General features: G+C 44.7%; 2 protein-coding genes across 8 annotated transcripts in view; one reads left to right on the plus strand and one right to left on the minus strand.

Annotated features, from left to right (window-relative positions):
• The first annotated feature begins 14,708 nt into the window (after positions 1–14,708).
• Positions 14,709–18,503, plus strand: sp8b (sp8 transcription factor b). 2 transcript variants are annotated; one of them, XM_064946771.1, is made up of 2 exons: positions 14,709–15,180; positions 15,422–18,503. In XM_064946771.1, exons 1-2 carry the CDS (start codon positions 15,094–15,096, stop codon positions 16,757–16,759), a joined length of 1,425 nt encoding a protein of 474 aa, XP_064802843.1. In that variant the 5' UTR covers positions 14,709–15,093; the 3' UTR covers positions 16,760–18,503. The 2 variants fall into 2 exon arrangements, with proteins under 2 accessions (XP_064802843.1, XP_064802844.1); XM_064946772.1 differs by having other exon boundaries at positions 14,709–14,887.
• Positions 18,504–19,841: 1,338 nt separating this feature from the next.
• Positions 19,842–24,555, minus strand: part of abcb5 (ATP-binding cassette, sub-family B (MDR/TAP), member 5) — a 29,350-nt gene continuing 24,636 nt past the window's right edge. For all 6 annotated transcript variants that reach the window (XM_064946776.1, XM_064946774.1, XM_064946779.1 and 3 more), the window contains 2 exons: positions 20,997–21,143; positions 19,842–20,804 (listed from right to left, as the gene is read on the minus strand). In XM_064946776.1, coding sequence (XP_064802848.1) covers positions 20,607–20,804; positions 20,997–21,143 — 345 coding nt within the window. In that variant the 3' untranslated portion in view covers positions 19,842–20,606. The remainder of the gene's footprint in view (positions 20,805–20,996; positions 21,144–24,555) is intronic.

A 24,555-nucleotide genomic window follows, 5' to 3' on the forward strand; every position in this document is an offset into this window, starting at 1 on the left:
TTTGAGGAGTGGCTTCGTGACATGTCCTTGAGTGGCCCAGCCAGAGCCCGGAATTGAAACCCATCGAACATCTCTGGAGAGACCTGAAAATAGCCGTGCAGCGACGCTCCTTATCCAACCTGACAGAGCTTGAAAGTATCTGCAGATAAGAATGGGAGAAACTCCCCAAATACAGGTATGCCAAGCCTGTAGCATCATACCAAGTAAGACTCGAGGCTGTAATCGCTGCCAAAAGTGCTGAATAAAGGGTCTGAATACTTAGGTAAATGTGATATTTTAGTTTTTTATTTAGAATAATTTAGCAAACATTTTTTTATTTTTTATTTTACCCCTTTTTCTCCCCAATTTCATGGTATCCAATTGTTTTTTAGTAGCTACTATCTTGTCTCATCTCTACAACTCCCGTACGCGCTCGGGAGAGACGAAGGTTGAAAGTCATGCGTCCTCCGATACACAACCAAACCAAGCCACACTGCTTCTCAACACAGCGCGCATCCAACCTGGAAGCCAGCCGCACCACTGTGTTGGAGGAAACACCATGCACCTTGGTTAGCACGCACTGTGCCCGGCCCACCACAGGAGTCGCTGGTGCGCGATGAGACAAGGACATCGCTACCGGCCAAGGTCTCCCTAACCCAGACGACGCTAGGCCAATTGTGCTTTGCCCCACGGACCTCCCGGTCGCAGCCGGTTACGACAGAGCCTGGGCGCGAACCCAGAGTCTCTGATGGCACAGCTGGCACTGCAGTACAGCGCCCTTAACCACTGTGCCACCCGGGAGTAGCAAATGTTTCTAAATACCTGTTTTTGCTTTGTCATTATGGGCTATTATGTGTAGATTGATGAGAGGGGAAAAACAATTTCATACATTATAGAATGAGGCTGTGACATAACAACATGTGGAAAAAGTCAAGGGGTCTGAATACTTTCCGAATGAACAGTACATCATGATCTGATCCACCTTCTATCTCACCCCCCCCCCCCAAACACCACCTATCATCTTAACACAGTGATTGTGTCCCGAATTGCACCCTATTCCCAATATAGTGCACTACTTTTGACAAGAAACTTGACAAAAGAGGTGCATTATATAGGGAATAGGGTTCCCCACTGTGTGAGCCTCTGCTGTATTAATGCACAGTGCTGTGGATGAGTGCACAAGAGAGTGGCCTGACTTTTAGTTAACGGTGTTGTGAGGGGGAAAAAATCAGATTAAACAATTAGTGTCAATTAGCCGGCGGCCAAATCATTCTGCAAACAATTGGTCTCTAGTGCCCTGCTTAATTACGGACGACTTTCAGCTCCTTATCATGAGGCGCGTCGCCCCGTGATTCATGTCCAACTCACGCCTGTCCCTCAAGCACCATCAATTATCAGCCAGTAAACAAATCCCACAGAAGAAAAAATCACAACCACACCGGGTGGGAGGCCTGATTAGCATAGCACCGTTTGCATCCTAAATGGCACCCTATTCCCTGGAGACCCTGGTCAAAAGTAGTGCACTATATGGGGAATATGGAGCAATTAGGGACCTAACCTCTGTTATTTATGCAGGTCTGGCTGTCCTGTCTCCTGGCTGTCCTGTCTCCTGGCTGTCCTGTCTCCTGGCTGTCCTCTCTCCTGCCTGCCCTCTCTCCTGCCTGTCCTGTCTCCTGGCTGTCCTCTCTCCTGCCTGTCCTCTCTCCTGGCTGTCCTGTCTCCTGGCTGTCCTCTCTCCTGCCTGTCCTCTCTCCTGCTTGTCCTGTCTCCTGGCTGTCCTCTCTCCTGCCTGTCCTCTCTCCTGCCTGTCCTGTCTCCTGGCTGTCCTCTCTCCTGACTGTCCTGCCTCCTGGCTGTCCTGTCTCCTGCCTGTCCTGTCTCCTGGCTGTCCTCTCTCCTGACTGTCCTGCCTCCTGGCTGTCCTGTCTCCTGCCTGTCCTGTCTCCTGCCTGTCTTGTCTCCTGCCTGTCCTGTCTCCTGGTTGTCCTTTCTCCTGGCTGTCCTGTCTCCTGGTTGTCTTGTCTCCTGCCTGTCCTGTCTCCTGGTTGTCCTGTCTCCTGGCTGTCCTCTCTCCTGGCTGTCCTGTCTCCTGGTTGTCTTGTCTCCTGCCTGTCCTGTCTCCTGGCTGTCCTGTCTCCTGGTTGTCCTGTCTCCTGGATGTCCTGTCTCCTGGCTGTCCTGTCTCCTGCCTGTCCTGTCTCCTGGCTGTCCTGTCTCCTGGCTGTCTTGTCTCCTGCCTGTCCTGTCTCCTGGTTGTCCTTTCTCCTGGCTGTCCTGTCTCCTGGTTGTCTTGTCTCCTGCCTGTCCTGTCTCCTGGTTGTCCTTTCTCCTGGCTGTCCTGTCTCCTGGTTGTCTTGTCTCCTGCCTGTCCTGTCTCCTGGTTGTACTGTCTCCTGGCTCTCATGTCTCCTGGCTATCCTGTCTCCTGGCTGTCCTGTCTCCTGGCTGTCCTGTCTCCTGCCTGTCCTCTCTCCTGCCTGTCCTGTCTCCTGCCTGTCCTGTCTCCTGGTTGTCCTGTCTCCTGCCTGTCCTCTCTCCTGCCTGTCCTGTCTCCTGCCTGTCCTGTCTCCTGGTTGTCCTGTCTCCTGCCTGTCCTCTCTCCTGCCTGTCCTGTCTCCTGGCTGTCCTGTCTCCTGGTTGTCCTGTCTCCTGGCTGTCCTGTCTCCTGGCTGTCCTGTCTCCTGCCTGCTCCAGCCTGAGTCTCCCCTGTCCTGTCTCCTGGTTGTCAAAACCCTGCCTGTCCTGATGACAGATATGGACAGTGGCCTGTCCTGTCTCTGCCTGTCCTGTCTCCTGCCTATCCTGTCTCCTGGTTGACAGAGATGGACTCCTGGATGTCCTGTCTCCTGCAGGTCCATCCTGCCCTGATGACAGATATGGACAGTGGATGTAGTTAGAGTCCATCCTGCCCTGATGACAGAGATGGACAGTGGATGTAGTTAGGGTCCATCCTGCCCTGATGACAGAGATGGACAGTGAATGTAGTTAGAGTCCATCCTGCCCTGATGACAGAGATAGACAGTGGATGTAGTTAGGGTCCATCCTGCCCTGATGACAGAGATGGACAGTAGATGTAGTTAAGTCCATTCTGCCCTGATGACAGAGATGGACAGTGGATGTAGTTAGGGTCCATCCTGCCCTGATGACAGAGATGGACAGTGGATGTAGTTAAAGTCCATCCTGCCCTGATGACAGAGATGGACAGTGGATGTAGTTAGGGTCCATCCTGCCCTGATGACAGAGATGGACAGTGGATGTAGTTAAAGTCCATGACAGATAAGAAAGGAGTCCATGACAAGGAGGAGGAAAAGTCACCTTCTGTGGCCTGGTTCTGGTTCTGGTTCTGGTTCTGGTTCTGAATATGCATTGTACCGTGTGCATTTAGTCTGAGTTACGGCAATAAAGATGCACCTTAAATTGAGTTAAATAACTGTTTAATCAAGTGTCCAAAAATGTTATGCACCGTATGCATTGCATCTGAAAATTGTGAACGTAATGGAAAATAACATGTCAAACCAAATCAAATTTGATTTATCAAATGTGCGGAATACAATCTTACCGTGAAATGCTTAATTACAAGCCCTAAACCAACCATGCAGTAAAAAAAAAATAAGAGTTAAGACAAATATTTACTGGATAAACTAATGTAAAAAATAAAAGAACAACAATAAAATAACAATAACGAGGCGATATACAGGGGGTACCGGTACCGAGTCAGTGTGGAGACTATATACAGGGGGTACCGGTACCGAGTCAGTGTGGAGACTATATACAGGGGGTACCGGTACCGAGTCAGTGTGGAGACTATATACAGGGGGTACCGGTACTGAGTCAATGTGGAGACTATATACAGGGGGTACCAGTACCGAGTCAGTGTGGAGGCTATATACAGGGGGTACCAGTACCGAGTCAGTGTGGAGGCTATATACAGGGGTACCAGAGTCAATGTGGAGGCTATATACAGGGGGTACCGGTACTGAATCAATGTGGAGGCTATATACAGGGGGTACCGGTACAGAGTCAGTGTGGAGGCTATATACAGGGGGTACCGGTACAGAGTCAATGTGGAGGCTATATACAGGGGGTACCGGTACCGAGTCAGTGTGGAGGCTATATACAAGGGGTACCAGTACCGAGTCAGTGTGTGGGGTAGAGTTTAGTAGAGGTAATTGAGGTAATATGTACATGTAAGAACAGTTGGGGTAAAGTGACTATGCATAGGCAATAAAATAATAAACAGCGAATAGCAGCAGCGTAAAAAGGGGGGCAGGGGTTAATGCATATAGTCCGGGTAGACATTTGATTAGCTGTCCTACTGTCTTATGGCTTGGTAGTAGAAGCTGTTAAGTAGCCTTTTGGACCTAGACTTGGGGCTCCGGTACCGCTTACCGTGCGGTAGTAGAGAGATCCGTCTATGACTGGGGTGGCTGGAGTCTTTTTGGGGTGGCTGGAGTCTATTTAGGGCCCTCCTCTGACACCGCCTCGTATAGAGGTCCTGGATGGCAGGAAGCTTGGCCCCAGTGATGTACTGGGCCAGTACGCACTACCCTCTTTAGTGCTTTATGGTCGGAGGAAGAGCAGTTGCCATACCAGGCACTGATGGAACCAGTCAGGATGCTCTCAATGGTGCAGCTGTATAACTTTGAGGATCTGAGGACCCATGCCAAATAATTTCAGTCTTGTGAGAGGGAATAGGCGTTGTCGTGCCCTCTTTACGACTGTCTTGGTGTGTTTGGACCATGATAGTTTGTTGGTGATGTGGACACCAAGGAACTTGAAGCTCTCAACCTGCTCCACTACAGCCCTGTCGATGAGAATGGGGGCATGGTCGGCCCTCCTTTTCCTGTAATCCACGATCATCTCCTTTGTCTTGATCACGTTGAGGGAGAGGTTGTTGTCCTGGCACCACACTGCCAGGTCTGTGACCTCCTCCCTATAGGCTGTCTCATTGTTATTGGTGATCAGGCCTACCACAATTGTGTTGTCTGCAAACTTAATGATGGTGTGATGACTTATGACTATAATACTATCTCTGTCTTCTATACTGATATGCACTGCACTAAGTTATGTGTATTTATGCACTAAGCTATGTGTATTACTGCAGTCATGGGTATTTGTGCACAAAGTCATGTGAGTTACTGCACTAAGTCATGTGTATTGCTTCACTAAGTCATATGTATTGCTTCACTAAGTCATGTGTATTAATGCACTAAGTCATGTGTATTACTGCACTAAGTCATGTGTATTGCTTCACTAAGTCATATGTATTGCTTCACTAAGTCATGTGTATTACTTCACTAAGTCATGTGTATTGCTTCACTAAGTCATATGTATTGCTTCACTAAGTCATGTGTATTAATGCACTAAGTCATGTGTATAACTGCACTAAGTCATGTGTATTACTGCACTAAGTCATGTGTACGTACTACTGCCATATACAGTATAAATAAAGTTTCTGATACTGTATATTATTCTGTAACGCTGCCGTCAGACTCTAGTCTTTATCCCAGTAGATGTCAACATTGATAACTGGGGGTTAGGTTGGTTTGGAGATTATACAGACTGTCACAAAGGGGGCGACGGCCGCATCCTCATCCATACCCTCTGAGACTGTGGCTGCATGTGTCATCTGTTGCAAACGACCATGGGGAGCACCTCAGATACACACACACCACACACACGCGCAAAACATGTTGCGGGAAGAGACCGCAGCAGGCGTGATGACATGTTAAATGACCCCGGTGATGTATAGCTTAATGAACCCCTTGTGTTGATCAGGCTCCACATTAATCAACAGCCATGAACAGATTCCCTTATTTTCTCAACGCTGCCTTGATAAACTGCAATTTCATTTAACCTTGGACAGCAACTTTAATAGCTTCCACAGGACAACTGTCAATACTTTCCTGGGTGTACAGTGATTAAATTGCAGGGCGAGAAGTGGGTCCCAGCTTCCTCCTCATACTCATCCCTCTATCCTCTCCCCTTCCTCCCTCCCCACCCCCCTTTACTTCAAATCACAGTTTGTACTTCCACACTAGCACAGTCTGCATGTGTAGGTGCCACGTGAAGTGAAAACAGAAAACAGACATTTCGTGAAATCATCAAAATAATCCAAAGATATACATTGTGGGTTTCTCTTTGACACAGAAATGACGTTGTCATTCTAGCAACAGCCCATGAACATTACATGAATGTATTGCGCCCAAAGGAGTGAAAGAAAGCCAGCGAAACCTGTTCATGTTTTGGCAACCTACAAGACTGTGTTGCTGGGGTTACAAACCAACCTCACAGTTTATGTTTCTCTCAGCAAAGCAAAACATTGCTCCAAAATACCCCACACCACTTTGCTATTCTTCAAAGACGAAACAACACCAGAGACGTATTGGCTGCCACGGCAACACATATCCTTGTAGAGAAAATATAGATGTGCACCAGGATATGCTGTTTAAAAAGCACTGAAGCCAAAGATATTGACGTCAGTAGCCTTAGCCCAGTAGCCTTAGCCCAGTAGCCTTAGCCCAGTGGCTTTAGCCCAGTAGCCTTAGCCCAGTGGCTTTTGCCCAGTGGCCTTAGCCCAGTGGCTTTAGCCCAGTAGCCTTAGCCCAGTAGCCTTAGCCCAGTGGCCTTAGCCCAGTAGCCTTAGCCCAGTGGCCTTAGCCCAGTGGCCTTAGCCCAGTAGCCTTAGCCCAGTGGCCTTAGCCCAGTAGCCTTAGCCCAGTAGCCTTAGCCCAGTAGCCTTAGCCCAGTGGCCTTAGCCCAGTGGCCTTAGCCAAGTGGCCTTAGCCTAGTAGCCTTAGCCCAGTAGCCTTAGCCCAGTAGCCTTAGCCCAGTGGCCTTAGCCCAGTGGCCTTAGCCCAGTGGCCTTAGCCCAGTGGCCTTAGCCCAGTGGCCTTAGCCCAGTGGCCTTAGCCTAGTAGCCTTAGCCCAGTAGCCTTAGCCCAGTAGCCTTAGCCCAGTGGCCTTAGCCCAGTGGCCTTAGCCCAGTCCTAGTGATTTTCAGAGGTATCCACCACCCTTGTCAATTGAGCAGAAATGATCATCCTGGAGAGGCATGCAAGCTGATTAAAACCAATTGTCAGGGAAGGGAAGGACAAGGCAACCTCTTTACTGCATGATGAACTAACTACATGGAAGCAGACAATCTCCCCCCTCAGGGAAATCACTCCAGATCTTAATTAAAGCATTGTGTTTTCGCTCAGCTTTCTGTATTATCACCACGTGTACGTACTTGAGAGAAGAATAAGGACGTTACCAGGAAACTAAGACATCAGATGAAGAGAGATGACAGCAGAGGACCGGCCCTGTTGTCTGTCAATGTAGGATAATAGAGAGGTGAAATGTTTAGTACACATTCAGTAACTAAAACTGAATAATGTTCTCGAAATGTGATAATTGTGTCACTGCTCACTCCCTCATACTAGAATATGTTCACAGGTTGTAACAATTGATCCTCCGTCACAATAGAATATGTTCACAGATTGGAAACGTTCATCCAATGTTCTGGAAAGATTGACTTACCTGAAACGTGTGTGACATGGCGTTTCACAAGTCTATTATCATGTCCACAACATTGTTTCCCTGCCGTGCTGCAGCTCTAAAGTCACCACTAAGGCAATGTGAAAATCATTGTTGATATTGATTCATTGGCTACAGTTCACAAGTATAAAGAACCTACCCATTAGGGCAAAAACTGGTTGAATCAATGTCGTTTCCACATCATTTCAACAAAAACATTCTATGTGATGACGTAAGGTAATTTCGTATGTTTTTCACCCAACTTTCAACCTAAATCCAACAGCGTGACATTTTTGGTTGGTTTTTTGGGTTGTTTTCGTGTCAACTAATGTTTCATTAGTTGACAACTCAACCAAATGTAAATCCAAACTAAACGTTGATGTCTGTGCCCAGTGGGTAGTACTTTCTGAGCCATACTTCAGCCCCCATCCGTTCCGTTCAGTGAACTAACAAAACAAAGTCATGTGTATCTATTGTGTTCCATGGGTGACGTAACAAGGAAAGCAAACATTTCTCTCCTCTCGCTCGCCTTCTCCACCCACACTTGAGAGGTGATGGGCGAACACACAGACTTCCATTATTATCCCACACGGCCAGAATGCCTGCAGGAGGATAATTAGAGAAAGTTGAAGGGCCGGGGCTAATCCTAGGTACTTGACTCTGTATGCCTGCCTTCCTCCCTCTCCTCCAGCCCGCCTGTCTCTTAGGCTGCCGCTCACACAGACAAAGTGTAGCGCTCCGGCTCGCTGAATGCCAATAAGAGGACCTCGTGGCCTGCAGACACACTAGTCAAACCAAATGGCAGCACAATATAGTGTAAACTGCCTCATTCCTGGACGCGCGTCAGACACAGCAATCTATCGCTCCAGTCATGTACCAAACACACAGCTACTAGACATAGAAAAGAGTGAACGAGGCGTTATCAGCTGGGCCAACAGTTAATCAGGACTCGCTATGGGGATAACGCAACCACTTTGTATCTATCGTAGATGGCCAGTCATTTGCGTGAACTGTGAAGCGTATGTCGAATCAGAAGAAAACAGTAACTTCACGCTGAACACACTACTGGAGAAGCTGTCTGAGTGTCTCCCAACAATGATAAGTATTGATCCCAAAGTGAGAGTGAAACACACAGGCAGCTTGGGGATCAACAGCGCGTGGCTTCATAGATAACAATTATTATTATATCATATATTGTATGTATGGACCATACAGCCAACATTAAAGCCTAAATACGACCTAAAAGTAGAACTAAACATCCATAATGTGTCTTTTGTTCCTTCTGTTCCTTTTCCCTTGGTTCCTACAGTTGGATCTGGGCCTACATGCCTAACAGCCCAAGCAGCTGGAGACGTGCATCTAGGCTGATGTACATAGTCCCAGTGACAGACAGGTGTTAAGAGTGATCATTAGCACACCATCACTGCCATCATGGTCTTACAGCCTCCCCCAGCCTTCACTTCAGCCTCTGGGGACATGTGTTGTTTAGCGTACAATTAGCTTGATATTATACATAGGACCAATTATGTCCATGTAAATTACCCAGCAGCTCTCTTGGTGTTGAATCTTTTCCCTGTAAACTTAGAAACGTACTGCGTTGCGTCAGCAGCACCTGTGCAGGGAACAGAGAATAAGGTTCTGTTGTGGCTTGTTAAAACTCTAAAAATAGAACCATGGAGCTAACTAGGACATGGTCCACAAGGAAGTAAAGCATTTATTAACTATCAACTATATTCCATTACCTAACTATTACATTGCCAAAGAAAAGCTCTTTTTTTAAATGAAACCTAAACCATTTTATTCCACTATTTCCCTGTAAAAAAATCTGAGATAAAAGGAGGATAACAAGCCTTTGGAGGCCCCAGCCCCAATCCATTCATCCCTGAACCAAAGAGGTCCCGCTAGACAACCCGCCAGCAGCTGGCTGATCGATATGTCACTAAAGATCGGAGGTTAAGGCAGTCAAAAGATTGTTAACTAGCCATTTTATCTGCCAGACATTTATATCATTGTTTATGGTCCAGTGCTTCTCTTCAGTACCGACCATGCTGCACACCTGTGCCTGGAACACTATGAGGGAACACTATTTTCCCACTGTTGATGACCTCCTGGCCTGGCCCAGAAAGCCTGCCTGCCACACCACTCTCTCTCTGACTGAAGTGACATCCCAGATAAAGTAGATTACTTCAAAACGTGTAAAAAATAAATAAAGAGAGTTGCATGCTCTCTAAAATCTCCCAATACTGTAATGGATAAACACCAGAGTTTCAGCACACAGTGTCTTGTTTAGAGTTTGTTTACATGAAAACAAACATTTTGCATGTCTTTGAGAGCTTTTAAAAATAGAATCATTATGATAGCTTTGCTTGGTTTTTGAGAACGCTTGCTACAGTTTCAATGTTATTTCTTAAGAATGTCTTCAAGTTGTCTGATGTCTGTAATGGCTATACGTAGGTAAATCTAGCCAACTCACTGTGATAAGATATTTAGGAGCTTTTAAATCTCTTCTGAGCGGAGCACCACCCACTGATACTAATTTACTGACACAGAGTTGGATGGAATGTGAAAACCACTGAAATAAACTCAATTACACTGTATGTTGCATTGTTACATGACACTGTGATTATAAAGTATATTTACTCTCAATCAAAATATGGTCATCTTCGTCACCCATTGGTGTGTGTGTGTGTGTGTGTGTGTGTGTGTGTGTGTGTGTGTGTGTGTGTGTGTGTGTGTGTGTGTGTGTGTGTGTGTGTGTGTGTGTGTGTGTGTGTGTGTGTGTGTGTGTGTGTGTGTATGTGATACTTGAGTGCTCGAGTGCAACTGTCTATACATGCATGTGAGTATCTCTGTGCATGTGTATGTGTTTCTATGTGTTTATGTGTGCTTGCATCTCTGAACCACAACAGTATGCTGTGTAACACATGGGTTTGTTTGCTGCCCCGACTCTGTCTCTGTCTCTCTGTGTCCCTGGCTCTCTGTGTCCCTGGCTCTCTGGGCCCCTGGCTCTCTGTGTCCCTGGCTCTCTGTGTCCCTGGCTCTGTCCATCTGTATGCATTCCAAATGGCATCCTTTTCCCTATAGGGCTCTGGTCAAAAGTAGTGCACTATATAGGGAATAGGGTGCTATTTGGAACACACAACCTCTGTGTCCCTGCTGGCTTGTTGGGAGAGGGGAGGCCCTCAGTGAGTGTGGCTCACCCAGGCGGAGACAGGCTTCCTGCACATCCTTTGTCACACCATTTGGGCCCTTGTGTCTGTGGCTCCCCTGCTTCAGACCTACTTGGCAGCTCACAGGGCAGACAGACATCTGCTCTTCCTAACCTCCTGCATGGTGAACAGAGAGGAGAGGAGAGGAGAGGAGAGGAGAGGAGAGGAGAGGAGAGGAGGAGAGGAGAGGAGAAGAGGAGAGGAGAGGAGAGGAGAGGAGAGGAGAGGAGAGGAGAGGAGAGGAGGGAACCACCACTAGCCCACACCTGCAGTCAGTCAGTCAAAAACACTTGTGTCCCAATATCCTGTTCTGTTACTTAAGTTAACACCATGCTATAGATATGATCACATCTATGGGCAGAGTGAGTAACAATAGTGGAATAGTGGATCCACTCAAACACACTGTCCTGAAATCCTATTATGTCACTTGAGATATATTGCATAAAACAACATATCATAGGCTACGAATGGCAGGGTTGAAACATGGGTTTGATAGGCATCTGTAAGCTACCCTAGGACACTCAACTCTTTATTTCTCTTCATTTAACATGAGGTGGTGCCCCTAAACCCACAAACAATGGTTTCGTTTTTGTCATTCTTCCAATACAATTATTTGCATGGTTTTATGCAAAGATCTAATTTCACCATGATAAGTCGACTAATTGCTGTGGCAAGCCTCAACCTGCAGTTTACTTCCGAGCATGGATCTTCAGCAGCAAGACCCTGAGATGATCAAGTTGCTTTGTAAATCACCACATTTAGAGTAAAGTTCTCCAACCCTTTCATCTGGCTACTTCCCCCTCAGACTCTCCTTCCCTTCATTTTCTATGCAGAATAATTCTAAAGAAGACAATATTGAGCACATTTTGTTCGTGCTCAGCGGCCCTGAATAACGCGGTCATTATGGTGGTGAAAGCGACAGGTTTGGAGTTTGATTTCATGATGGTAATATAGTCCATGCGTGTAGGAGAAAGAAAGCCCTAAATGGGGACATCTGTTCAATGTGACGTACAGTTAGTGGGGAGATAGGCGATCAGAAAGAACAACCTGTGCCCGGCCTCACCATATGAACTCAGGCCAACCCACCCTCACTGTGACTGGAAGGTTTATGGGAGAGAGTCTGTGCGCACAAATTGCCGACAAAGGGAATTGTTTTAATTGTAAAATCCGGATGGGTAAAACCACCCTAGTAAACATGTGAAAGTCAACTGACCATTTGGAAGTGTCCAATCTCTCTCTACCATCAATGATGTAGTTGTCCATCAGTGACATGTTGAAACATGTTGCATGGGGAACTGTGATCTTGCTGACCTATCAAATCAGCCTGCTTGATAAAACAACCCAGCAATTTGTCAATGTGACATACCATGGTTTCCACACATGGGGACTTGTTTATAAAGATAACCTCTCCATATTTCTCCATCATAGAAAAACGCAGCATCACATGTTTGCATCCCTTATGTTAGCTCTCATACCTACCTGGGATATTTAGGTAAGCACGTGACTGCGCAACCTTGTCAGTTGGCTTGAACACATGTTGTGATTAGACCACCGGTGGACGAGCAAGCCTCTCTCTCCTCAGTTATTCCTAATTAAACGCAATTCCCAAAGTACCATTTATCTTGCAGGAGACAGGGTCTACTGTTGTACCGCCTGCGGGTGGAGGGGATGCAGCGCTGCGCTCAGCCTCGTGCACTACAGACAGAAACATCGAGGGTCAATCGATATCAATATGGCGCCGAGTGGAGCACGGTATGTAAGCCTCTATCTAGGATACACATTGTATTTTTCAAATAATTTGGTGTATCTCTTTAACGTTTTTGGACTTTTTGTTGTTGTTGTCGTCATTTGACCTAAATTGTTTAGGGAGAAATGACTTCAACTAATCAACTGATTGAGTTCTATTATAGCGTGTACTTCTGTTCTTATGGAAACTCTGTATTGTTTTTTTTATGGTCATCATAAATGTTAAATAGCATATTAGTGAGTTTTAAGTTTAATATTGGAGACCCAGTTTTCCCGAAATTATAAGCTAAATGAATGGGTTGCATTAATTAAGCTACAGGCAAGTTTTACAAATTTAAAGTTTGATTTATTTTCAAAGAAGGTTTCTATTTTAATATTTGCAGAAATCACAGTCAATAATAACCAATGATAAAATGTCAAACAGATCTGTGAAGAACTCAAAAGACGTGTTTTTAACATAGGCCTACTACAATTGTTAAACTATTTCTACGGTTATTGAATGAACACGAAAAACGATTATGTCAATATGAGACTGGTGCATAGACATGAAACAGCACAACTGTTACTTAGGTGATATCAACTACATGTATAGTAATCATTTTTAGTCCAATGCTCTCTGTTACTTAGCCTAGATATGTATTTATTTCATATTTTGTTTTTCCAGCACTATGGACACATTTTGACTGCACCTTGTTCGCTCTAGCAGCGTAAATTAAATCCAAAAAGCTGTTGACCAATCGAAGAAACAGAGGAATGAATCAGATAGTCCATCTATCACACAGTGTAATAAAGGAAGCGACATGGGTTAGGCAGATGATGTGATGAATAATCCCTGGTCGTTTTAATTAACTTTTCGCTGTCTTGTAATGACCAAGCTGGTCAACAGACCCGGTCAATAAGCATGTTAATATCAAACATATAAAACTACGCATGATTAAAAAACCTCCTGCGTTATTAAATTTGAAATTCAAATGAAATTTATGCTGCCAATGCACATTGCATGCTAATATAGCGAGGGGAAGAGAGAGAGAGGATGATAGAGAGAGAGAGAGGGGGAGAGCGACAGGGGAAAATGAGAGAGAGTCTCGGGTTGTTATGGCCTCCAAGTCCCTGTTATGTAACGAACGGAAGCTATTATTATTATTATGTACATGTACTCAGCTACATGGGCTCATAACAGTTGAGATGTGATGGAACATATTCGATATTATCAAAATAGCTTTTAATGTTATATTTGATCGAATGTGTAAGATCCGCAAAGGCTGTACGAAAACAGACAGAAATGTGCATTGTATCGTTGTAATGCGCCTGTAGGCTACACTGTTTAATATAAGAACCCATTGATTAATTATCAACGATATAATGAGGCTACACAGATCTCACCTGGACACACAAAACAGGGAAAGGTAAGAATGATTAAATTAAATGAAGCTAATTTCCTTTTATTTGAGATGTGGTCTGTTCTCCTTTATGCCTCCTCCATCTCTCTTTCTACCCCCCCCCCCCCCACACACACACACACACACACACACTGTAACTCCGTGGACTGATGTACCAATGTAAACGAACTAGCTAAATGAAGTGTATAATTATTTTGTCATACTATGAAGTTAATGATAAAGTCAGTCATCTATTTTCTGGAATGCAGTGCATTGTAGTTTTAATCAAAATTGTCAAAATAATTGAATGCAATTACAGTAAAGTGACATTTTCAAAAAAGGTAATATTGGTCCTGCATGTGAAAACAGTGGAGTCTTTTGTAGGCTTCATAATCGTTGTTCGCATGAATTACTTAAAAGTAATGACAACAACATTAATGTAAAACTTCGAAGGGAAATACGCCACAGAAGGTTAGCTAAGACATCTGTGTCCTCAATGTAACACTGGTAGAAAGTGAAGCAAAAGCTTTGAAAAAATGGATTGAAAATCTCCTAAATAGTCATATACAAATGTTTGATACCATTGTAATAACACCAAAATATAAATAACAATAACAGCAATAACGAATAATAACCTAATAACAATAATTACGATAACAATAAATAATAGCACAAGTAGTCTCATTTTAATCGTAAATAAATACAATTCCCAAATTTCCTCTTTCAAATTTGAATAAGTAATTATTTTCACTCTCATTTAACTTGACCTTCTTCCGTTCTTTTATTATGAAGAGGATGGTGAAGGGGTGGAGAGCTGTCTGAAGTAGTCTACTGATGACCTCACGTTAGAATGTGGCAGTGTGGTGGAACAGAGGCGCTGATTGGTCGCCCGTGTCACAGCGGTACTTCAAAGCCGGAGAGGACCTACAATTGTGGTGGAATGGGCGGAACACATCATTGTATTGCACACCTCTAAAAAAACACTGCTGTGATTCATAAATATAAAAAGATCCTCTGAGGAGGGCACTTTTTGTGATGGCAACTTCACTTCTAGGGGTGAGTCTAAGGGGTTTCTTGCTGGTTTAATTAGTTATTTTATTGTCCAGCGGAGGGGATTAACATTGCTTCCGTCACACTAGGAAAGACAGTTCGTTGATTATGTTTTAAGCAAGTGGGTCACGAGTAAAAAGCTGAGATTCATTTCGCAACGACAGAGAGACGCGCGCGGGATATAACTTTCTACTCGTGTGCACAAGACGCGCATGTTGTTGTACATGTCATATGTAACGTCATTTAATAGTTTTGTTATAGGTACATTTTGGTGCGTTCTATTTCATCTCAGTCTACAGGTATGTTATGCCTCTGTTATGACTTGGAAAAGATGCCTGTTTAAACTGTCCCGCTAGTTGGCCTATTGCAAATAGAAATAGTTTACAAAGTAGCTTTTGCATTAGCACGGAATGAACTTTTCACCGACCAAATAATCATTGTTATTGTAGTCTACTATAGGAAAGGCTATTAGGCACCAACTGACCAAGCAAACTGAAAGGTTTGTTATCGATATCAACATGTTGTTTCTTGTCATTTCAGGAGGAGCCGAGGCTAGGATCGACTCCTTTAGCCATGTTGGCTGCGACATGCAACAAGATAGGGAGTCCGAGCCCATCACCATCCTCCATTTCGGATAATTCTTCATCTTTTGGGAAAGGCTTCCACCCGTGGAAGCGAGCCACCGCCAGCAGCTGCAGCCTTGGGTCCGGCCTGTCCGGTTTTGGAGTGTCCCGTAACGGAGCTGGTCTATCGGACTCGTTTGGCACCAACAGCTCTCCCGGATCCAGTGCCTTCTCCCTAACGTCCGGCAACTCATCCACGCCCCACTTTGGAAACGACTATTCTGTATTTCAGGCCTCCGTTACAAACAGTTCTCAAGAACCCAGCCACCAGCCCGTCTTCATTTCCAAGGTGCACTCCTCAGTGGACAGTCTGCAAGGCATCTACCCGAGAATGAGCGTTGCACATCCGTACGAGTCCTGGTTCAAGTCGTCCCATCATGGTATCCCCACAGGAGAGGTTGGCACCACCGGCGCGTCTGCATGGTGGGATGTGGGAGCGGGTTGGATTGATGTTCAGAACCCGAGTGGAGCAGCTCTACAGTCCTCGTTGCACTCCGGTGGACTCCAGACATCGTTACACTCTCCTTTAGGGGGCTACAATTCCGATTACTCCAGCCTAAGTCACTCAGCCTTCAGTACCAGTCCCTCTCCACACCTTTTGACAACCGGACAACACCTGATGGACGGTTACAAGCCGGTGTTATCCTCTTATCCGGACTCCAGTCCGTCTCCATTAGGCGGAGCAGGGGGGAATATGTTATCTGGGGGGCCAACGGCCTCTCTCGCGGGGTCTCCCCGGTCCTCCGCACGGCGCTACTCTGGCAGAGCCACCTGCGACTGTCCCAACTGTCAGGAGTCGGAAAGGCTGGGGCCGGCAGGAGCAAGTCTGCGGAGGAAAGGGCTCCATAGCTGTCACATTCCGGGCTGTGGAAAGGTTTACGGCAAAACGTCGCACCTCAAGGCGCACTTGAGGTGGCACACCGGAGAGAGACCGTTTGTGTGTAACTGGCTGTTTTGCGGGAAGAGGTTTACGCGCTCTGATGAGCTCCAGCGACACTTGCGCACGCACACCGGGGAGAAAAGATTCGCCTGTCCGGTCTGCAACAAGAGGTTTATGCGGAGCGACCATCTGAGTAAACACGTAAAGACTCACAGCGCCGGGGGCTCCGCCGGGTCTGGCTCTGGCAGCGGGGGAAAGAGGGGAAGCGATACCGACAGTGAGCACAGTGCACCGGGGAGCCCTCGATGCCATTCCCCCGACCTGTTGCAAGCCCCTGAATCTACCCCGGGAACGGGAAACGAACGGCCTTTCTAAACTCTCTCGACTAAGTATAATATCTGAGAAAAACATATGATCTGAGGGAAATGGGTAAACTACAGTGGACATACGTCGAGTATGCGTAATTATGCTAATGTGTGCAAGTTGAGTTAATCAAGTGATTTAGACTACTGATCAAATGATATCTCCTAGTAGCCTATTGATGACGTGGGGTGTACAGGTCAAATACAGTACTGGTAAAGTAATCCTGAAGGCACACTGGAACACTGGGGCACAATGTAAACACATCAGTGTTCTTCTAACGCACAGACTGATCCAACCGGGGAGGCCTATACTTTGGTGTATGTACCCTTTTGAGTGTTTTTACGCAACATGGTTATTACATGGGTATTACAATAAGCAAGAAATAGACAACGTTGTTCTATCACTTGGTGATAATATGTGTCCTGCAATATCGTGTTACTGCTGTGCTGACGTACTTTTATTCAAAACCAAACTGTGGCACTTTATTAGCCTGTTGAACACTGAAATGATCAGTACGCGTCCTTTTCGACGGCTCCTTTGTAAGGACAAATCACTCTAGCTGTTTATGTGCGGTGATCCACGTTTTCTTTATGTCCTGATCTACCCTATCGAACACATCACCTGTTTATTATTAATAATGGAGGAAAAGTTATGTCAACCGTTGGTTAAACGTTCCACGGATCCTATCAGAAAGAGCCTGTCCAAGTTTGTAATGAATACTTACATTTCACGTCACTGCAAGGCTGTATATAATGAGAAATGTAATAGCCTAGAAAATTATTCCGCACCAATGTAAAGGTGAGTTATGTATTTGTCCATGAGACGATTTTGTATAGTCATTTCTAGTTGTACATTTGGCTCTAGTAAATATCTGAACATGTACGGAAGTGTATTTTGACATTGTTTTATTTTGTTTGTTTGTCAGGATAAAAAAATGTTATTGTGGGGAGTTATATTTAACCACGAGTTTTACTTGTATTTCTGAGTCTTTTAATAGACGCACTTTGAATTTATTTGTAAGAAGATTTCGAAATCATTCACTGTTTATTATTCTCATCTTTTAATTTAAGTAAGCATGTTGTAAAGTGACGTTAAATTCACAAGCATAATTTCTCAGAGACTGGCTTTCTAATTTAAGCCACTCAATAAAGTCGGTATGGATTCAGAATCAATTCGTTTAGACTGAGTTTGTTTGCTTCCTAATTGAAATTGAACACGTCATTGGCACGGTCGACAAAAGCTATTCTCTGCAATTTAGAAGTAGGCTAAAATTGTTACTGGTAGAGCCCACCCAAAATGTTGCTATGCTGTGGCAATTTCATAAATAGTTGACATAGGCCGATGCGGCACATTAATTTGTATGTACAATTACAAGTTCATTCAATCAAATGTCTTTGATTCTCCGATATGCTGCTTCTTAAACAAATAAGAAAGTTCAAACAAACTATTTAATAGAACATATTCTTTCATCAGAATTTCATAGCCTAAACCATAAGTTTAGTTTTTCTTAATAAATTAGTATTAGCGCTGAGCTTTCTTTCTGTGACGTTTTACATCCAGATGTGCAAAACATTTTATATAAAAACAAATAAAATTCTATATTTGAATGTATGTAATGAAATTGTTATTATAAATTGCAATTATAATAAAAGTATATAGTATATATGACGTTTCCACGCCAAGATACGTGTCTGACAGTTTGGGTAGTTTGAGTAAACGAACATCCACATTAAAAACGAACATTTTAGCTGGATTGCATGACCATGTTTGAAAAATAAATACTGTAACTACTATTTTAAGTTTTATAATTTTCTTGTGGTCCTATCTCATTTTCTGAACATAAAAGCTCGCGTCCAGATAAAGAACATGCTGCTTAAAACCTGTTCCATATTTGGTTGCGAATGTAACGTGTCACTTTTAGAAATAGACAGAAGTAGTTTTTCTTTCTAATATGTATAAGTTTACAGCACTTGTTAATTTGCCATAAGGTAATATGTATAGGATGTTATTAATATCAGCATTATTCAAACAAAACCAAATATAAAATGGGCAAAAGTCGGATGAAAAAGTTGAAGCGCAAAACTTTTATAGATCCGTCAAATAATGTCCATCATAATACTTATTATATTTATTGTAGTGCAAAACTTCTCTAGAGCCACAAAATTATTCCCTCAAAATAATATATTATATTTATTGCTTAAAAAAAACTATAGCCTGTCTATAGTATATATTTGAGTAATCTCGGCAGTGGCACCCAGAACCAAATCAGCTACTGGATTTGGGAAACAGTGCAGCGGTGCATGTTTCACCTGCTGTGGGAAAAATGTAGGCTACGTTAATATATAAAACTTTTAGAACTCTTGATAAAACAAATATGTAACGAAGTGAATACATTGGCGAAGAATAATACGTCTCCCAAAATGTTTTAGGTTGACTTGACTGAGAAGAGCATGTACGATAGGGATAATTGGTTCATCGCTTCATGTTGGACCTTTTGAAATAGGCCGACATCGTTTAACACCAAGCCTGGGACTAGCGCGATTTTATCATTTTGATGACAACAAAAATATTTTAACGTGTTTTTTAAATCATTTTCTTATGGCCAGCTGTAGACTATTATTTCTGATTGAATTCGGGAGGTTGAAATACTATTCATGTTGCCGGCGTGCAAGATAAGATTCCCATTTTTTTGGGAATGTAAACCAAATAAGATCATTTCCATAACACTAGACTAAAACGACGTGGTCATACATTTCTACAATTATGCCACCTAGTGTTATTTAAACCTTCTTTTACAGTTGGAAAACAAGTGGCATTTTTACCGAAGTCAGCCGTGGTTGGAGACATTTACATTTAGCGGCATTTGAAATAGGCCTCAATCGAATTGAAGTCTTTTCAAAGTTCTACTACCCCACTAACGTGTTTCATTGTCAACGGGCGCCATCTTGTGTCCATCAGCCCTCTGTAGACTTCAGTAGCCTATTTAGTCTCATTTAAAATGAACGAGTTCCAAGTTTATTTGAAAATGTATTGACATATTCACCACAATCTAATTTAGATTGTAGATTAATCATTATGTCACTTTAGAATCAGGTTAAAAATGACATGTTATGGGATGTAATGTTTTATTTGAATGCATATTTACAAACAAGTAACAGCCTTACATAGTGTACTCATTTAAATATATAGATATTCTTCAAATGCATACTTTGCCTTTTAGAGCATAGAGTTTAAAATAATCAAAATATCACAGTATATAAAAACATACAACAGTCTTCTGAACATCAACCTCTCATATTTACAGGTATACAACCTTTCCCAATCAATGTTTTTATCCAGTCATTTAACTGTGATAATGTGTCTTTCTGTTTTTCTTATAGAAATACATACTGTACCTGTTGTTTTCAGACAATGAAAGGTACCATGGTCAAGAACAGTTCATTCATTCGAGGCAGCTTATCAAAACATATTTGCGCTGATGTCCGTGCTCCAGCATTACTGCTAAAGTGAGTAATACAGTGAGTAACCAATAGCACAGTAACTCAATAGGCTACATTTCAGTGCACCACCTACATGTGATCAAACCAATTGACACTGAGACAGTTTGTATCATGCAATTGAACATCATTTTAGCAGTCCGTTCAAAGTGAGTTATGGCTGCCATATCATTATCCATATAGATTCATTATTCTTTATACATTTTTATAAATAACCTTCATTTAACCAGGAAGTCCCATTATGGACAGGAGACCCCTTTCTCAAGGGGGACCCGGCTAAGAAGTGCAGCTCAATAAAGAGCTCACAAAACAACATTCAACAGAACAGTACATACGCTGCAAAACATCAATCTGAATATGAGTTAGTGGTTGACCTGTGCGTTGACCAGGGCATAGTAAGCCCCCCCTTTAGCCATGAGGTCAGTATGTGTACCCTGCTCTGTCACCTGACCATACTGAATTACCGCTATCTGGTCTGCGTTCTGGATGGTAGACAAGCGGTGGGCGATCACGATGCAGGTGCGGCCCTGCCGGGCGGCATCTAAGGCCTGTTGGACAATCTGGGGGAGGGAGGGATAGGGAGAGAGAGAAGGAGGGAGGAAACAGAAAGACAGAGAGGTTATTTGGGAAGGAGGGAGAGGACATACTGTGTGAAGATAAGCTTTTGTGTGTGAGCAGGCCATTAAGTAATTAATGAATTAATGAATAGGTAGAAAATGAGATGGCCGGCACTCAATGTCCATGTGTCTTACCTTCTCACTCTCTGTGTCCAGGGCGGAAGTGGCTTCATCCAGCAGCAGTACTTTAGGCTGCCTGACCAGTGCTCTGGCGATGGCTATCCTCTGTTTCTGACCTCCAGACATCTGGGTCCCCTTGTCCCCAACCCTGGTATTGTATTTCTGACAAAAACAACACAGTTTATAGTGTTTGTCTATATTGAACACTTTTAAAATATAAATTAAAATATAAAGTCATAACAGCCCGTCTTGGGCTAGTCAATAGCTATTCTATATGAATATCTGTAGACATTAGTTTAAGTTCTACTGTGACCTCACCAGTGACATTTTTTGGATCCCCTTTGAGAAGACTCCAAATATCATCCTACAGCTACAGCCTATCATGTCTCCTCCCATCTCCCTCACTATACTGTTACTATACCATCAGCTTCCGGTTCCGGGTTGGAGCGAGCGGTCGCATCTACACTTCGGTCCGCAGGTAGTATAACTTTTCATTACATTTTCATTACATTTTCATTACATTTCATTATAGTACAACGGTTTGATTTGTCTAATCTTAGCAATTTCTTCTTAGCTAGCTACATAGCCGTCTTTGTATCAAAGATAATTGCGTAATTATCGTATTTCGTCGTCCTAACGTAGTCTACACTGCTATCTGCCCAGCAGCTAGCTAACGTCCACCGTCTACTAGCACTGTAGAAACTATTACACTCAACTGAACGACTCGATTAGTGTAGTGTTAGCTAGCTACATAGTTGTCTTTGCTGTCTTTGTATCCAAGATAATTGTGTAGTTTAGAGTGTGTAGACTTAGAGTGATTATCTTAATTTACCGAGGTTAGCTAGCCAGCTATTTGTCGTCCTTAACGTAGGAGATACTGCTAGCTAGCTAGCCAACAGCTAGCCAACGTCTACCGAATTGAACTTCAACTACCCGGTCAACATTCCGCTTCGCTCCACAGGTAGTATCACATTTTCATTTCACTTCATTACAGTACAACGGTTTGATTTGTTTGATCGTAGCTAGCTAGCTACATAGCCGTCTTTGTATCTAAGACAATTGTGTAGTCTAGAGCGATTTTCTAGGTTAGCTAGCCAGCTATTGTCGTTCTTTTAACGTAACGTAACGTAATCAACACTGCTAGCTAGCCAGCTAGCCCCCGAATAGCAGCACTGTAGAAACTATTACACTCGACGGAACGACTTGATTAGTGTAGTGTCAACAACGCAGCCACTGCCAGCTAGCCTACAAAGTCAACAACGCAGCCACTGCCAGCTAGCCTACTCCAGCAGTACTGTTTCATTTCAATCATTTTAGACAATAAGATTCTTGCTACGTAAGCTTAACTTTCTGAACATTCGAGACGTGTAGTCCACTTGTCATTCCAATCTCCTTTGCATTAGCGTAGCCTCTTCTGTAGCCTGTCAACTATGTGTCTATCTATCCCTGTTCTCTCCTCTCTGCACAGACCATACAAACGCTCCACACCGCGTGGCCGCGGCCACCCTAATCTGGTGGTCCCAGCGCGCACGACCCACGTGGAGTTCCAGGTCTCCGGTAGCCTCTGGAACTGCCGATCTGCGGCCAACAAGGCAGAGTTCATCTCAGCCTATGCCTCCCTCCAGTCCCTCGACTTCTTGGCACTGACGGAAACATGGATCACCACAGACAACACTGCTACTCCTACTGCTCTCTCTTCGTCCGCCCACGTGTTCTCGCACACCCCGAGAGCTTCTGGTCAGCGGGGTGGTGGCACCGGGATCCTCATCTCTCCCAAGTGGTCATTCTCTCTTTCTCCCCTTACCCATCTGTCTATCGCCTCCTTTGAATTCCATGCTGTCACAGTTACCAGCCCTTTCAAGCTTAACATCCTTATCATTTATCGCCCTCCAGGTTCCCTCGGAGAGTTCATCAATGAGCTTGATGCCTTGATAAGCTCCTTTCCTGAGGACGGCTCACCTCTCACAGTCCTGGGCGACTTTAACCTCCCCACGTCTACCTTTGACTCATTCCTCTCTGCCTCCTTCTTTCCACTCCTCTCCTCTTTTGACCTCACCCTCTCACCTTCCCCCTACTCACAAGGCAGGCAATACGCTCGACCTCATCTTTACTAGATACTGTTCTTCCACTAACCTCATTGCAACTCCCCTCCAAGTCTCCGACCACTACCTTGTATCCTTTTCCCTCTCGCTCTCATCCAACACTTCCCACACTGCCCCTACTCGGATGGTATCGCGCCGTCCCAACCTTCGCTCTCTCTCCCCCGCTACTCTCTCCTCTTCCATCCTATCATCTCTTCCCTCTGCTCATACCTTCTCCAACCTATCTCCTGATTCTGCCTCCTCAACCCTCCTCTCTTCCCTTTCTGCATCCTTTGACTCTCTATGTCCCCTATCCTCCAGGCCGGCTCGGTCCTCCCCTCCCGCTCCGTGGCTCGACGACTCATTGCGAGCTCACAGAACAGTGCTCCGGGCAGCCGAGCGGAAATGGAGGAAAACTCGCCTCCCTGCGGACCTGGCATCCTTTCACTCCCTCCTCTCTACATTTTCCTCCTCTGTCTCTGCTGCTAAAGCCACTTTCTTCCACTCTAAATTCCAAGCATCTGCCTCTAACCCTAGGAAGCTCTTTGCCACCTTCTCCTCCCTCCTGAATCCTCCTCCCTCCTGAATCCTCCTCCCCCTCCCCTCCTCCCTCTCTGCAGATGACTTCGTCAACCATTTTGAAAAGAAGGTCGACGACATCCGATCCTCGTTTGCTAAGTCAAACGACACCGCTGGTTCTGCTCACACTGCCCTACCCTGTGCTCTGACCTCTTTCTCCCCTCTCTCTCCAGATGAAATCTCGCTTCTTGTGACGGCCGGCCGCCCAACAACCTGCCCGCTTGACCCTATCCCCTCCTCTCTTCTCCAGACCATTTCCGGAGACCTTCTCCCTTACCTCACCTCGCTCATCAACTCATCCCTGACCGCTGGCTACGTCCCTTCCGTCTTCAAGAGAGCGAGAGTTGCACCCCTTCTGAAAAACCTACACTCGATCCCTCCGATGTCAACAACTACAGACCAGTATCCCTTCTTTCTTTTCTCTCCAAAACTCTTGAACGTGCCGTCCTTGGCCAGCTCTCCCGCTATCTCTCTCAGAATGACTTTCTTGATCCAAATCAGTCAGGTTTCAAGACTAGTCATTCAACTGAGACTGCTCTTCTCTGTATCACGGAGGCGCTCCGCACTGCTAAAGCTAACTCTCTCTCCTCTGCTCTCATCCTTCTAGACCTATCGGCTGCCTTCGATACTGTGAACCATCAGATTCTCCACCCTCTCCGAGTTGGGCATTTCCGGCGCGGCCCACGCTTGGATTGCGTCCTACCTGACAGGTCGCTCCTACCAGGTGGCGTGGCGAGAATCTGTCTCCTCGCCTCGCGCTCTCACCACTGGTGTCCCCCAGGGCTCTGTTCTAGGCCCTCTCCTATTCTCGCTATACACCAAGTCACTTGGCTCTGTCATAACCTCACATGGTCTCTCCTATCATTGCTATGCAGACGACACACAATTAATCTTCTCCTTTCCCCCTTCTGATG

This window comes from Oncorhynchus masou, chromosome 29 (genome assembly GCF_036934945.1).
Source record: "Oncorhynchus masou masou isolate Uvic2021 chromosome 29, UVic_Omas_1.1, whole genome shotgun sequence".
Lineage (NCBI taxonomy): Eukaryota > Metazoa > Chordata > Actinopteri > Salmoniformes > Salmonidae > Oncorhynchus > Oncorhynchus masou.

Coding starts and splice junctions, on each gene's coding strand:
- sp8b (XM_064946771.1), top strand. CDS start 15,094: ATGTTGTTGTACATGTCATATGTAACGTCATTTAATAGTTTTGTTATA. Junction 15,181..15,421: donor TATTTCATCTCAGTCTACAG/GTATGTTATGCC, acceptor TTGTCATTTCAG/GAGGAGCCGAGGCTAGGATC.